Source organism: Mytilus edulis, chromosome 5, assembly GCF_963676685.1.
Source record: "Mytilus edulis chromosome 5, xbMytEdul2.2, whole genome shotgun sequence".
Lineage (NCBI taxonomy): Eukaryota > Metazoa > Mollusca > Bivalvia > Mytilida > Mytilidae > Mytilus > Mytilus edulis.
Window position 1 is genome coordinate 53,030,810 of NC_092348.1, and position 12,722 is coordinate 53,043,531.

A 12,722-nucleotide genomic window follows, 5' to 3' on the forward strand; every position below is an offset into this window, starting at 1 on the left:
TAAAATTACCAATTCAGGGGCAGCAAACCCAACAACAGGTTGTCCAATTCGTCTGAAAATTTCAGGGCAGATAGATGTTGACCTAATCAACAATTTTACCCCATGTAAGATTTGCTCTAAATGCTTTGGTTTTAAAGATATAAGCCAAAATATACATTTTACCCCTGTGTTCTTTTTTTAGCCATGGCGGCCATCTTGGTTTGATGGCCAGGTCATCGGACACATTTTTTTAACTAGATACCCCAAGGATGATTGTGGCCAAGTTTGGTTAAATTTGGCCCAGTAGTTTCAGAGGAGAAGATTTTTGTAAAAGTTTACGGATGACAGACGACGGACGCCAAGTGATGAGAAAAGCTCACTTGACCTTTCAGGTCAGGTGAGCTAAAAGCAGATGTGGTATGATTGTCAATAACACAACTTTCCACAGAAGACCAAAGGTTATGAATGTAACCAACAATAGTTCAACATTAGATCTTCAACGATGAGCAAAACTCATACTAAATGTATTCTGAGCGCACTTTAAAAGACACTAGAATGACAAAATGTAAACAACTGAAATCTAAAGATAAAATTAAGAGTCAGATTGATCGCTATGATTAAAACAATATATGCAAACAAATATGATGACAGCAATTTAAAAGCTCCTGACTTGGGATAGGCACAAACAGAATGTGGCAGGTTAAATATAAAATAGGGTTCTTGCAGGGTGTTGTAGCATCAGAAGCCTATGTCATAAGATATTATAAGTAATTTCTAGTAACAAGATGGTATTTCATAATTCCCCGTTTATGAATGAGCTATATGAAATTTGTGATAACACTCTGAATGAGAGCACTCACCCTTTCCCTTAACCTTGGACAGTGGTGTGACAGCACAGCATAAGATCAAACTAAAAAATACTTCTGGAAAAGGTTTGACTCATCATATATGCACTAAGAATCATATCTATAAGTCTGACCTAACCCTTAACCCTTTAACATTCAAAGAGTTTTTAAGTTTTTCTAAGTACCCAAAAATAAACGCTGTCCAATTTCGATCAATTGTACAGTGATTTTAACAAAAGCTCATACAAAGGCCAACTTAGACTCATAGTCATAGTCATCTGAGAGATAAATGATTGAAGTTCCCAGAAAATATGATTTAAAGAAAAGAAAATTTTCCTTAGTCACATGGTATTTTTCAAAAAGTCATATGACTTGCTGAAAAAAAAGTGGAGAAATGTTCAATTCAAGGTAGAAAAGTGGTACTACAGGCATTTTTTTTTTACCAAAATAGAAAATAGTTTTAGTGTAAAAGCATAGCTTAAAGCCTTTGGGAAACGTGTAAACTTTCTAAAGAATGATGAAAAACATGATTGATGCGTCCAAATATCAATGCTCAAAACATCCCAAAATGTCAGATTTAGTTTTCTAGTTATAACGAACCAAATGAAAGTTTTCCACAGAGTCATCTCCTCTTGGTCAAGATATTCAAACTTTTGTCTGTTCTATTGTCTGTATCATACACCCATAACTTTGCACAAGTTTGTAGGCTTGAAGATTAAATTACCAATATAAAAATTGTTAAATGAAGTATTTCAAACAAATTACTGAAAATTTACAAATTGTCTTTCCCTATCCAATAAGCCCTCATTTTTTCAAAGGCATTTTCTAAATTCCCAGACCTTTAGAACAATCCCTATTATAGAAATTATATGTACCTATTGCAAAGCCAATTTTGGCCTCAAATTTCAAGTTCATCTGATGAAAGATTTCAGACACTTTCATACCTGCCAACTTTTCAAAATGCCCATGGGGGTTTTGCGTGCAAGATGGCTGTCATAGTCCTAAAAACCTTCTAGGGGCCTGGAAATACATTTAAATGTTGTTTTTTGGCTTCTTCACAAGCCACATGTCATTGTAAAATTAATTGTTTTGTTTAAATTGTGGACAAAATTGATTTTTCAAAATTTCAATTTGGGAGCCTCCATGGGGGAAATCTCCCGCAAGTAGTGACAGTTGGCAGGTATGCACTTTTTAAACACTTAAGTGTCTATTTCAGTTCATTCAATCAGTTTATGTGAAAGATTTTAACTGATTGAGTCATTAAAAACGCTCTAATTCAAGCTTAAATTGGAAAATCTATCAAATATGCCAAAAAGGTAACTTTTTAGATTTTTGTCAAAAATGAAAGTGGCTACATCCGTGTTCATCCTCAATTTTTATACATGTTATGTTTTTTCATCAAATACAACTTACATTTCAATATTAAGAATGAACACGAATGCGGCCACTTTCATTTAAGACGGAAACCATCTAAAATTTAACTAAAATGCTAAAATTGTGACGAATTCAGTAATTTAGCATGACTTGATGATGCTAGTACCCGATACATGTGCATTGTATTGTCAAAAACAGCCTATATTTATGTAGAAGAAGCATTCTACTTTCCAATAAATAGCTAAAAGTTTACATTTTAACAATTTTATAAAACTGCTATATTTTGGGGCCAAAAAGGGGTCTTATTGGACCTACTCCTTTGTTTTTGTCCTGATCATGCATGAACTGTTTGCCACTGGACATTTAGCAATCAATCAATCGATAAACCAGTTTTCAGTAACCTCTTTTACTCTCAAATCTTTGTGTAACGAGTACAAAGGACCACAATTATTCATATTTCTCTGCAGATACATGTAGCTATAGGGATTTTACAGTCAAGGATATAAGAAAATATGAATTTCTTGAATTTTATATCCAATGGTACTGCATTAATTCATCAGTCAGACGTTATTGTAAAACTATTTATAATTTTTCTACTTTTCTTCATGTATATTATCCTGATAAAAATCTAATGTTTGTAGTACACAAAATTTTGCACCTAAAAATTCTGTAAACTTTTTTCCACCTTAAGCAATCATGATTCCCTGCTGTAAAGTGTGCCTACAGTTTATTGGATACCTAGCTATGCCCCTGGAAAATGCAGAGTTCGTGAAAAGTGGCGGTCCTCAGGATTTTACCACCAAAATTTAGCATAGGACTGACACAATTTTGGTATTTTTCAATAATATAAGTAGTGAGGACCAGTAGATTGTTTTCAAGGACCACCAGGGGAAAAAAGATTTTGCGAACTCTGAAAATGCCTATAAGCTATAGTGATATCAAATTTACAAACTCATCCTAATTTTATAAAACACAGAATATGCGATTCTAACAATCAATTTGCAGCTTTATCCTTTCGATAACTTTTGTTCACCTCTTTTCCTTTTATTTTTCTTTTCTTTCCAACATAGTCCAGAGTTACATGATTTAACAACAGCTTCTATAAGTTTCTTGCTCATGCCATAAGTTCTCCGACCAATAGTGTAGTTTTCTGATAGCTGAAAAATAAATAACTATCTGTTAAATGTTTAATGTTATAGAGGGTGGAGGTTTTTAACTTCCTACACAGGAACTAAATGCTCTAGGTTGGATATTTGTTGTAATTGTATTTCCTTCAGCTGATTTTAATGAGATAATAAACATGCCCATTTATTGGCATCAGCCTTTTGAGAATATGAATAATCATGGTGTGCACAGAGTGAAATCTAGTGACAAATTATTACCTCCCCTGTAAACACTGAAAACACTTCATCTTCTAAATGTTTGTCCCATATTACCAAAGACACTATCAATTATATATTTACAGAAAAACGTTCTGTAAATTGCAAAAATAACCAGATGCTCCGCAGGGCGTAGGTTTATACGACCGCAGAGGTTGAACCCTGAACGGTTAGGGCAAGTATGGACACAACATTCAAGCTGGATTCAGCTCTAAATTTGGATTGTGATTAAATAGTTGACACAGCATAGGTTTCTGACACAGAATGAATGTGTTCTAATGAACTTAAAATTTTTGTTTCTCTTAGAGCAATTCACTATGCTGTTGAATATTAATCCTCTCAAAAAAATGTTTGAAGAAATTTTCTTTTTTATTTATGAAATTTCAAATGAGAAAAATTGAACCCAATTTTTTTAATCACATCCCCCTTTCCCTTATTCCAAAACTAATCTCAATTAAAATTTCTAATGGAGTTTGCAACAATAACTACTCATTTAAATACATCATAAAATATTAAGATGTAAAAAAACTGCTTGTTATCACTGAATGGTAAAGATTATTTTAATTTATCAGTTGGGCTTAAATTAAAATATTGTTTGTTTGCCCTTTACCGACCGACCCTATCAATTCGTTCCGCCTGAAAATCTTTTATTTGTATTTACCAGCAAGATTTTATTTTATTTTATTTTTTCGTTCCTACCAAAAATCTTATATTTGTATTTCCCGCTCAAAACTTTTTTACCGGAATCCTCAGGTTTTATCTTTATGTATAAGGTCCAATCCGTTTGGTATCACCTGAGCGTTTGACATGAACACTTGCATTTGAAGTTTCAAAGCATTTGTTTAAAATCGATGTTGAACGCTTTCTGAAATCATGATATGAAGTACGGTACTCTGTACCTTTAAACTTAAAGAGAAGTGTTCATTTACAAAAAAGTTCGTTTGATACAAAAGTATTTACGTGTGTCCAAACTAATTTGTAAACGGACGTTGTATTCTATGTAGGGATGGTCTTTTGTGATCCGCATATCAGAATGATTATGTTAACGATGCCGCTAAATTATTTATATCTGACATGAACCAAAAGTGACAAACCCCTATAAAGTGGAGAATATCTGGCAGTAAAATCGCCAAGTTTTCCATACAGATCATTTATAAATGTGATGCAAAATACGTGACAATTGAGTTTTAAGTCTTATATCATTTTTATTGGAAAAAAAGGCACACACGAAATTTGTAACACTCTAGGGACTTTTCTACTAGTAATTTATGTCTGCCCGGACATTATCTTACCAGTACAAAGTTATCTCTTATAAAAAAAAATTTCAAAACTAATAGTCCCAGCGGAAAACTTATTTGCAAAAACAAACGGACAAAAAAATGACATTAATATGCAGATTTTGTATCTATAAAATAAAATATTTCACCTACCTGCCTACCCATGACAAATAATATACCGAGCCAAGTTATTTTTTTTGGGAAAAAAATAAAATATTTTACCTACCTACCTACCCTGTTTCAAAACATAGGGTCGGAAAAGGGCAAACAAACAATATTTTGATTTAGGCCTTGGTAGTAAAAAGTGAATATACATTGTATATTGTATATATAACAAAGATTTAAGTTGATTCTGAACAAAGAAAGATAACTCCAATTAAAAAAAAATCTTGCTATTGCACAATATTTTGCAATTAGATATTTCTTGCTTACTATTCTGGACAAAGAAAGATAACTCTAATTAAAAAAAAATTTGATATTTCACAATATTGTGCAATTAGATATTTCTTGCCATTGCGCAATACTGTGCAATTGAAAAGACTTGCTATTGTACAATACTTAATATAATAATTTTAGATCCTGATTTGGACCAACTTGAAAACTGGGCCCATAATAAAAAATCTAAGTACATTTTTGGATTCAGCATATCAAAGAACTTCAAGATTTCAATTTTTGTTAAAATCAGACTAAGTTTAATTTTGGACCCTTTGGACTTTAGTGTAGACCAATTTGAAAACAGGACCAAAAATGAAGAATCTACATACACAGTTAGATTTGGTATATCAAAGAACCCCATTTATTCAATTTTTGATGAAATCAAACAAAGTTTAATTTTGGACCCCGATTTGGACCAACTTGAAAACTGGGCCAATAATCAAGAATCTAAGTACATTTTTGGATTCAGCATATCAAAGAACCTAACTGATTCATTTTTTGTCAAAATCAAACTAAGTTTAATTTTGGACCCTTTGGACCTTAATGTAGACCAATTTGAAAACGGGACCAAAAGTTAAGAATCTACATACACAGTCATGACAGTTAGATTCAGCATATCAAAGAACCCCAATTATTCAATTTTGATGAAATCAAACAAAAGTTTAATTTTGGACCCTTTGGGCCCCCTTATTATGTTGGGACCAAAACTCCCAAAATCAAACCCAACCTTTCTTTTATGGTCATAAACCTTGTGTTTAAATTTCATAGATTTCTATTTACTTATACTAACGTTATGGTGCGAAAACCAAGAAAAATGCTTATTTGGGTCCCTTTTTGGCCCCTAATTCCTAAACTGTTGGGACCTAAACTCCCAAATCAATACCAACCTTCCTTTTGTAGTCATTAACATTGGTGTTTAAATTTCATTGATTTCTATTTACTTAAACTAATGTTATTGTGCGAAAACCAAGAATAATGCTTATTTGGGCCCTTTTTTGGCCCCTAATTCCTAAACTGTTGAGACCAAAACTCCCAAAATCAATCCCAACCGTTCTTTTGTGGTCATAAACCTTGTGTCAAAATTTCATAGATTTCTATTAACTTAAACTAAAGTTATAGTGCGAAAACCAAGAAAATGCTTATTTGGGCCCTTTTGGCCCCTAATTCCTGAAATGTTGGGGACCAAAACTCCCAAAACCAATTCCAACCTTCTTTTGTGGTCATAAACCTTGTGTAAAAATTTCATAGATTTCCATTCACTTTACTAAAGTTAGAGTGCGAAAACTAAAAGTATTCGACGACGGACGACGACGACGACGCAGACGCCAACGTGATAGCAATATACGACGAAAATTTTTTCAAAATTTGCGGTCGTATAAAAATAAATTGAAATAAAAAAAAACTTCCACTCAATATTATTATTTTTCTCCTTAAATAGCCGACAACAAGTACAGCAGGCGGTCCGAGACCACAATTGTCGTCCCTTGATTTTCGTTGTTCACAAATATAGTCCCTAGTGTTGACAGTGGGTTACTTGCCATTAATTTTTATACCCCTTCAAAATTTATTTCTCCATGTTTAATGCCTCAAATTGCAAGAAGGGGGATGAAATTACACTGTGAAAAAATTGGGGTCCAGAATTTTAAGGAAAGTAGTGATTTGGGTCCATCTGAAAAAGGTTTAAAAATTAGCACTTCGGAAGCTGTCAAAAGATTTCAAGACGCCCTAAACATAAAATTGTCCATATTTTGAGTTGGAGCCGATGAAGTTTTCTATAATTTTGATATAATTATCCAATTATTGGTTTTATCAGTTGAATGAAATGAAGTCATAAGTCTTAGGTGCGCGGGATACACCGGACTGCACCGTACACATGTATTGTACATTATTTTTTTATTTTTTTTTTACCAATATATACATGTATACAAATATGTATGGATAGTCGACCTTCCCATGGATAGAAACAAGTTCCTGTGTTTATAATAAGTCTTAAAATATAATTGGTGAAGAAAAAATCATATGGTGGTGCACTAGTTTATTTGCTACGGCCATTTGAAAGTACCCAATTTTGATGATTTTCCCATTTTCATCACTTTTTACCCATTTTTGGGCTATTATCATGCCAAATATTACAGTTGCACAATTAAACTTTTGTTCATTATTTCACTCAAGATAACAGGAACCTATCTGAGCAAATTTAACTGAGAAAAAACTAGGGGAAGGGGACTGTAGATGTTAATATTAGAAAGTTTACTAAAATTTTGTTGCTTTTTCATGTCAAGTTTCCCATGCTGTCAATTTTGTAATTTTTAAAAAAAAATTTAGAACAGCATATATTCTTTCAGCTTCCTTGAGTTACATGATTGAAAATACATATATCAAAGAAATCTGAAAAGAAAAAATTGATATGGGATTACATGTTTCTGGTAAAATCATTTCTTATACCCCTCACCCATTTTCTCAACATTTGGCTACCCATTTTCACTACATTTTGGCTAAAGAGACTGACTTGATTGGTTATACTAGTACTTATAATTACTCAAAAACTACTTTATACTGACAATGAGACTGAAATCTCAGAAAAAGACATTCTTTAGCTTGAGCGGGCCCTCAGAGAGCGGCCTCTATTGTATGCTTTATATATTAAAAAAAACACATTTTCAGCTAGAAGTGGATTTGTTTTGGGGAAAATAAAAAATAAACAGCTCTTTGAAAGTAAACTTCAAAAGCAACCCTACATGTACATCTGTCCTACATACAGCAAGATTACTTGAGTGTGTATTGTCTGTAGATTATATCCATACAGACAATTAATACACAGTGAGTGATACTCATGTTATTTTCATGACTTTGCTGTAATTAAGGGTGATACATGTATAAGCTGTATCGAAATAGAAAATTACTCAGGCTTAGCAAATGATTATTTGTACAAAATGTAGTTTAGTTAACATGCCGTCTGCTGTGAGTATTTAATAGTGACCCCCATTTGTCGCAGGAAAATAAAAAATAAAAAAATGGCCTTCAAAGACAAAGTTCAACTTTAGACGTCATTATATAAAATGTATACCCTTTTAAGTGTTTCCGAAAAATGCAAATGTTCATCCTCTTTCTCTCCTTTATGGGCTCTTTGTATTGTTGAAATGAATTCTTCTACGGGAATGACATTTTTTCCGGTAATGTGTATAAGCATATTCTCGTTGTTCATTGAGAGACGTTTACATGCCGTCTTGAATCGCACTAACTGGCCATCCGAACTACTGTCCCATCCAAAATTGGCATTTAACAACGAGTGTCTATCTGGATTTTCCTTTGTTTGTAAATAGTTTCTAACAATTTCTAACTGCTGTCGTGTAAATTTCCCTCCTCTTTTAGAAAACCTCCGACACCCTGGATGTGACGACATTTTCAGGCACGCTGACGTAAACTCAAAAAATGATTCAGTTGAACGGCAAACGATTTAATGGCTTCTAAGTTCAAGACATTGGTCACGTGATAAAAGGTCAGAGTTTACGATTTTTTTGTAAACGTGCATGCCTCGTGGTTTTTGGACTCGTATCGTCTTATTTGTACTCGTACATTAATAAAAACCAAAGTGTTCAATTCTAGATTGAATAAGCTTTCTTATTTTATATAATTATAATAAAAAAGTATTGTTAAAATGTTATAAATTCACGAGCGAAGTGAAACTTTTTTTCTGAAAATTTGCGTAGGTCCACGGAAAATCCTTAATAAATCCTTAAATAGGTTTGGTAACGTGTTGAGAGGTATAAAATATGAAGTAAAACCATTTTTTGCTCCTAATATTACAATATCAGATCACAAAAACCCCGGATACGCAATTCTGTCAGATTATTCGTGGCGAAGCGGAGATCAAAGGGAGATAACTCGGTACGCGCATCGTAGGAAATTGCAAGTTCACAATAGTAAATATGAGTAAAATTAATGATTGCAGATCTATTTCGACGAGTTCTTGAATACCGTTCAATATTCCATGTTCCTCTACTGTTGTAACATTAAAATAGTCATGGAAGTTCAAGTTCTTACAGGTTTTTGAACACTTCCAAAGAAGACACTTACCAACATTTTATATCAGACTGACTCTCTGAAACTTGAATATATTGTATATATTCTCAAACACCCTTTTAGTAGATACAAGGATACAAGATGGGTTTATCAGTCATTTGTCAGAAGAACCTATGTAACAATAGAAGCAGAAGCAGAAGATTACATTTAAACAAAAATATGGGGAAAAAAGGAAATACATGTATATAGTCTTGTGACCATTACCATAGATTGAAAATAAAATCAATCTGAAGTAGCCAGAAGTACATGTACAATTTTTGTTTTATTATAGCTGCTTTAAGATACAGTTGCAGATCTCAGGGAGTCTGATGATTGGAACCTCCTCTTTTTATGGAAGATTAATGCATTTGAATGGGATCATGCATATAGTTGGAACCCTCCTTTTTATCCTTGGTTGAGAATACCACCACTTATGTTTAAAATTTTCTGGATTCACCCTGAGATAAGAAACTACATAAGTTGTACAAGTTCTGTTGCTTGCCTTAATCAAGAGAAAAAATCTGAACATTCAAAGAACCAGAAAGGGATTTAAAACATAATAATCAACACAAAGATCACTAAACAAAAGCTGTATTGTAATCTGATATATCCTGCAGTTATCATAAATCCTGTTATATGTATAAATATTTGAAGTTTTGCTTTATATTTTTTCTTCTTTCTTATATTTGAATTCAAAAGTCCTGCAACCAACTGTTAAGTGCTTGATAATCAATTATTGATTGGATAATAACATCAGCTGACCAGTAAATAAAATTTGAAAATGCTTAGTTGAAATAAAATAGTGGTATTATGTCATTAGATATACTGAATCAACTTCAAATTTAATCCAAATTCACATTTACCTGCACTAAAATGCATAGTCAATTGGACTACAAAAACCTGAGACTACTTCAATGTATAACATAGAGATTGTGGTCACCTCCCATGTTATAGTAGTCTTAAACAAAAACAAAACTGACTTCACTTAAATACAGTATGTTCAGAATTTTTTTGAAAAAGGACAAAGTTCAAAAAGAAATTTATTATTCTGATATCAGAAATAATCTCATAGTATCAAAGCAGAATGTCAGTTCTTTTAATTGAGATAACCAGTTTAATCACATTATTTACTTTTATAAAAAAAAATGATATTATCTGGATTTACAATCATTGACTAAGCTTGTCATCAACTCACTTACTTTACAAATGCTTTTAAAAGTTAACCTGTCAGTACTAAAATAAATAATTGTGGTATAAGACAAGATATTTTATTCAAATTAAAGGGCATATGAAGAGCAAAGTAATGTACATGTATTACAATGATTTATATATGTGTATATATAATGGATCAATGATGTTGATATAAATCAGATAAATATGGAGATAACCAACTCCATTCTTAGATTTTAAACCACAGCTAGTTCAGAGCCACACATATATTTGAAAAGGCATATAATAATTATATCTTCAATTAACAGGCAAATATTCCCAAATGCCCAATTAAAACATTATCTGTACTCTCTATATATATTGATAACTTTCTGAGTTCAAACCATTTATTTTAAATTGCAACACAGTCACTTTTCAATGCCTCTAGGTTTTCTTGAATAAAAAGCCAATTAGATTTGTCACTTGTGCTTAACTTTTCACAACTTTTTTTTAACTTATTATTATATTATAATTAAATTCTTTTCTTAAAAACTTATAAAGGGGAAACTGACATTTATGGTATAGTTGCCAATGACATAACAGCCTGGAAACTTATCACCAGAGTCCAAGTCTCTGTTAGCAGTGACAGTTAAATTACAAGTCACTTGACATACATCAACAATTAATACATTCCATTGTTTTAAGGCAAATGAGAAAAATAAGAGTAACAATAGCTTTTGCCTTACTACATGCACATGAGAATATTAGAAATTATAATATAAATTAGAAAATATCAGAGGCAAAAAAGACAGGACTTAGCCACTGGACTTTTAGTAAAGTACCCTTACTAACCCTTAGAGGAGCTGCTGTATACTAGAAAAAAATTATATTGATGATTTGACCCCATCAATCAGCATTTTAGCATTACATTATTGTCAATTGCTATCTGCTCTATTTGTTCCAACCTGTCATGAGAGTCAAAATGTATTCCTAGGGTGGGAATTAAACCCATGTACGTTCATTTACTTTATTGTTCTTTGTGTACACAAAATGTACATGTCCATGAAATATATCAAATGCAAAAAATGCTGTAATGTATCATTACACCCTCATTAGTTAAGGACCAAGTAAAAGAAGTCCCTGCACCTACCTAGACGTATTTCTTGGGTAAGATTTATTATATAACTATTGAAAGTATATTTACACCATAAAGGTTATTGGTAAGTATATAGTAACATCAACGTGCAATTCAAGTAAACAAACTGTCAAACATAAACAATCTACCACGTGTTTGTCTGCTGTGCTTGAAAACGACCCATCAGGCTTATTTACACGAATTTTTGCTCAAGCAGACAGTTAAATATGTCCGTTTACGTTATGGGGTCTGTTAAGAATGTATTTGCTGTTATAAATTGTGTATGCATGGAAATATAAGGAAGATAACATTGATTTTTACCGTAACTTTTGAATACACAACATTCCCAAGGTATCCCCACAAAACACATGGCTACTTTGTAACGACGGCTGGTAACGTGTAGCCACTTTCTAACGGCAAATGCCATTGGATGATCTTCAAAGATCAATAATAAAATTGCTAATAAATGATTGGATACGAAATTCTGTCAGATTATAAATAGGTGAAAAAATGTAAACATTGAAATCCGCCATCTTGACGTAGGAAACAAACTAATTTTCAGTCTTGGATTAAAGGACATTGCGCACATTGCCAGCGTATCATGCATAAACAGTCATCTGCAAATATATCTTTCAATTTGTGTTTTACACTTACTTTTCTATGTTTTAGTTAATTTAATGTTTTAATTTACTACAGAATGGGACATCGTTCTCAAAGATGCCGTAGAAAAAATTATAGGTGGCGCTGTTTGTGGGCGTAAACATTTTACATACGGGTTCTTTTTTTGTCGACAAATTGACCTCTATCTGTCAGATTCAGGCGTTTGCCTTCCAACTGATTGTCGCAAAAGACGTAGACTACACACTCGATTATCTTCCCCTAACATGCCTAAAGAGATAAGTTCATACAGTTTTTTCCGTATTTCGGCATATAAATCTAAAATGAACAATGAAAGATAAATAACTCAGCCTTGATAATCAAAAAAATAAATGGTTTGTTCTGTGGTAGTTTGAATACAAATTACCCGACTTGCAATGTATTGAAAATAAATAACTCAGCAGCCAGGTCTAATCGAAAGTATGAATTG

General features: G+C 32.5%; 2 protein-coding genes across 2 annotated transcripts in view; one reads left to right on the top strand and one right to left on the bottom strand.

Annotated features, from left to right (window-relative positions):
• Positions 1-3,688, top strand: part of LOC139523923 (protein-L-histidine N-pros-methyltransferase-like) — a 31,323-nt gene extending 27,635 nt beyond the window's left edge. The window contains exon 6 of the transcript XR_011664713.1: positions 377-3,688. The gene's annotated coding sequence lies outside the window, so the exon portion shown is untranslated. The remainder of the gene's footprint in view (positions 1-376) is intronic.
• The window catches only part of LOC139523922 (inner centromere protein A-like), a 23,805-nt gene extending 11,327 nt beyond the window's left edge, over positions 1-12,478 (bottom strand). Inside the window, exons 1-2 of the mRNA XM_071318334.1 lie at positions 8,357-12,478; positions 3,232-3,355 (exon numbers count right to left, since the gene is read on the bottom strand). Of these exons, the coding sequence (XP_071174435.1) occupies positions 3,232-3,355; positions 8,357-8,692 (460 nt within the window). The 5' untranslated portion in view covers positions 8,693-12,478. The remainder of the gene's footprint in view (positions 1-3,231; positions 3,356-8,356) is intronic.
• Between the last annotated feature and the right edge of the window lie 244 nt (positions 12,479-12,722).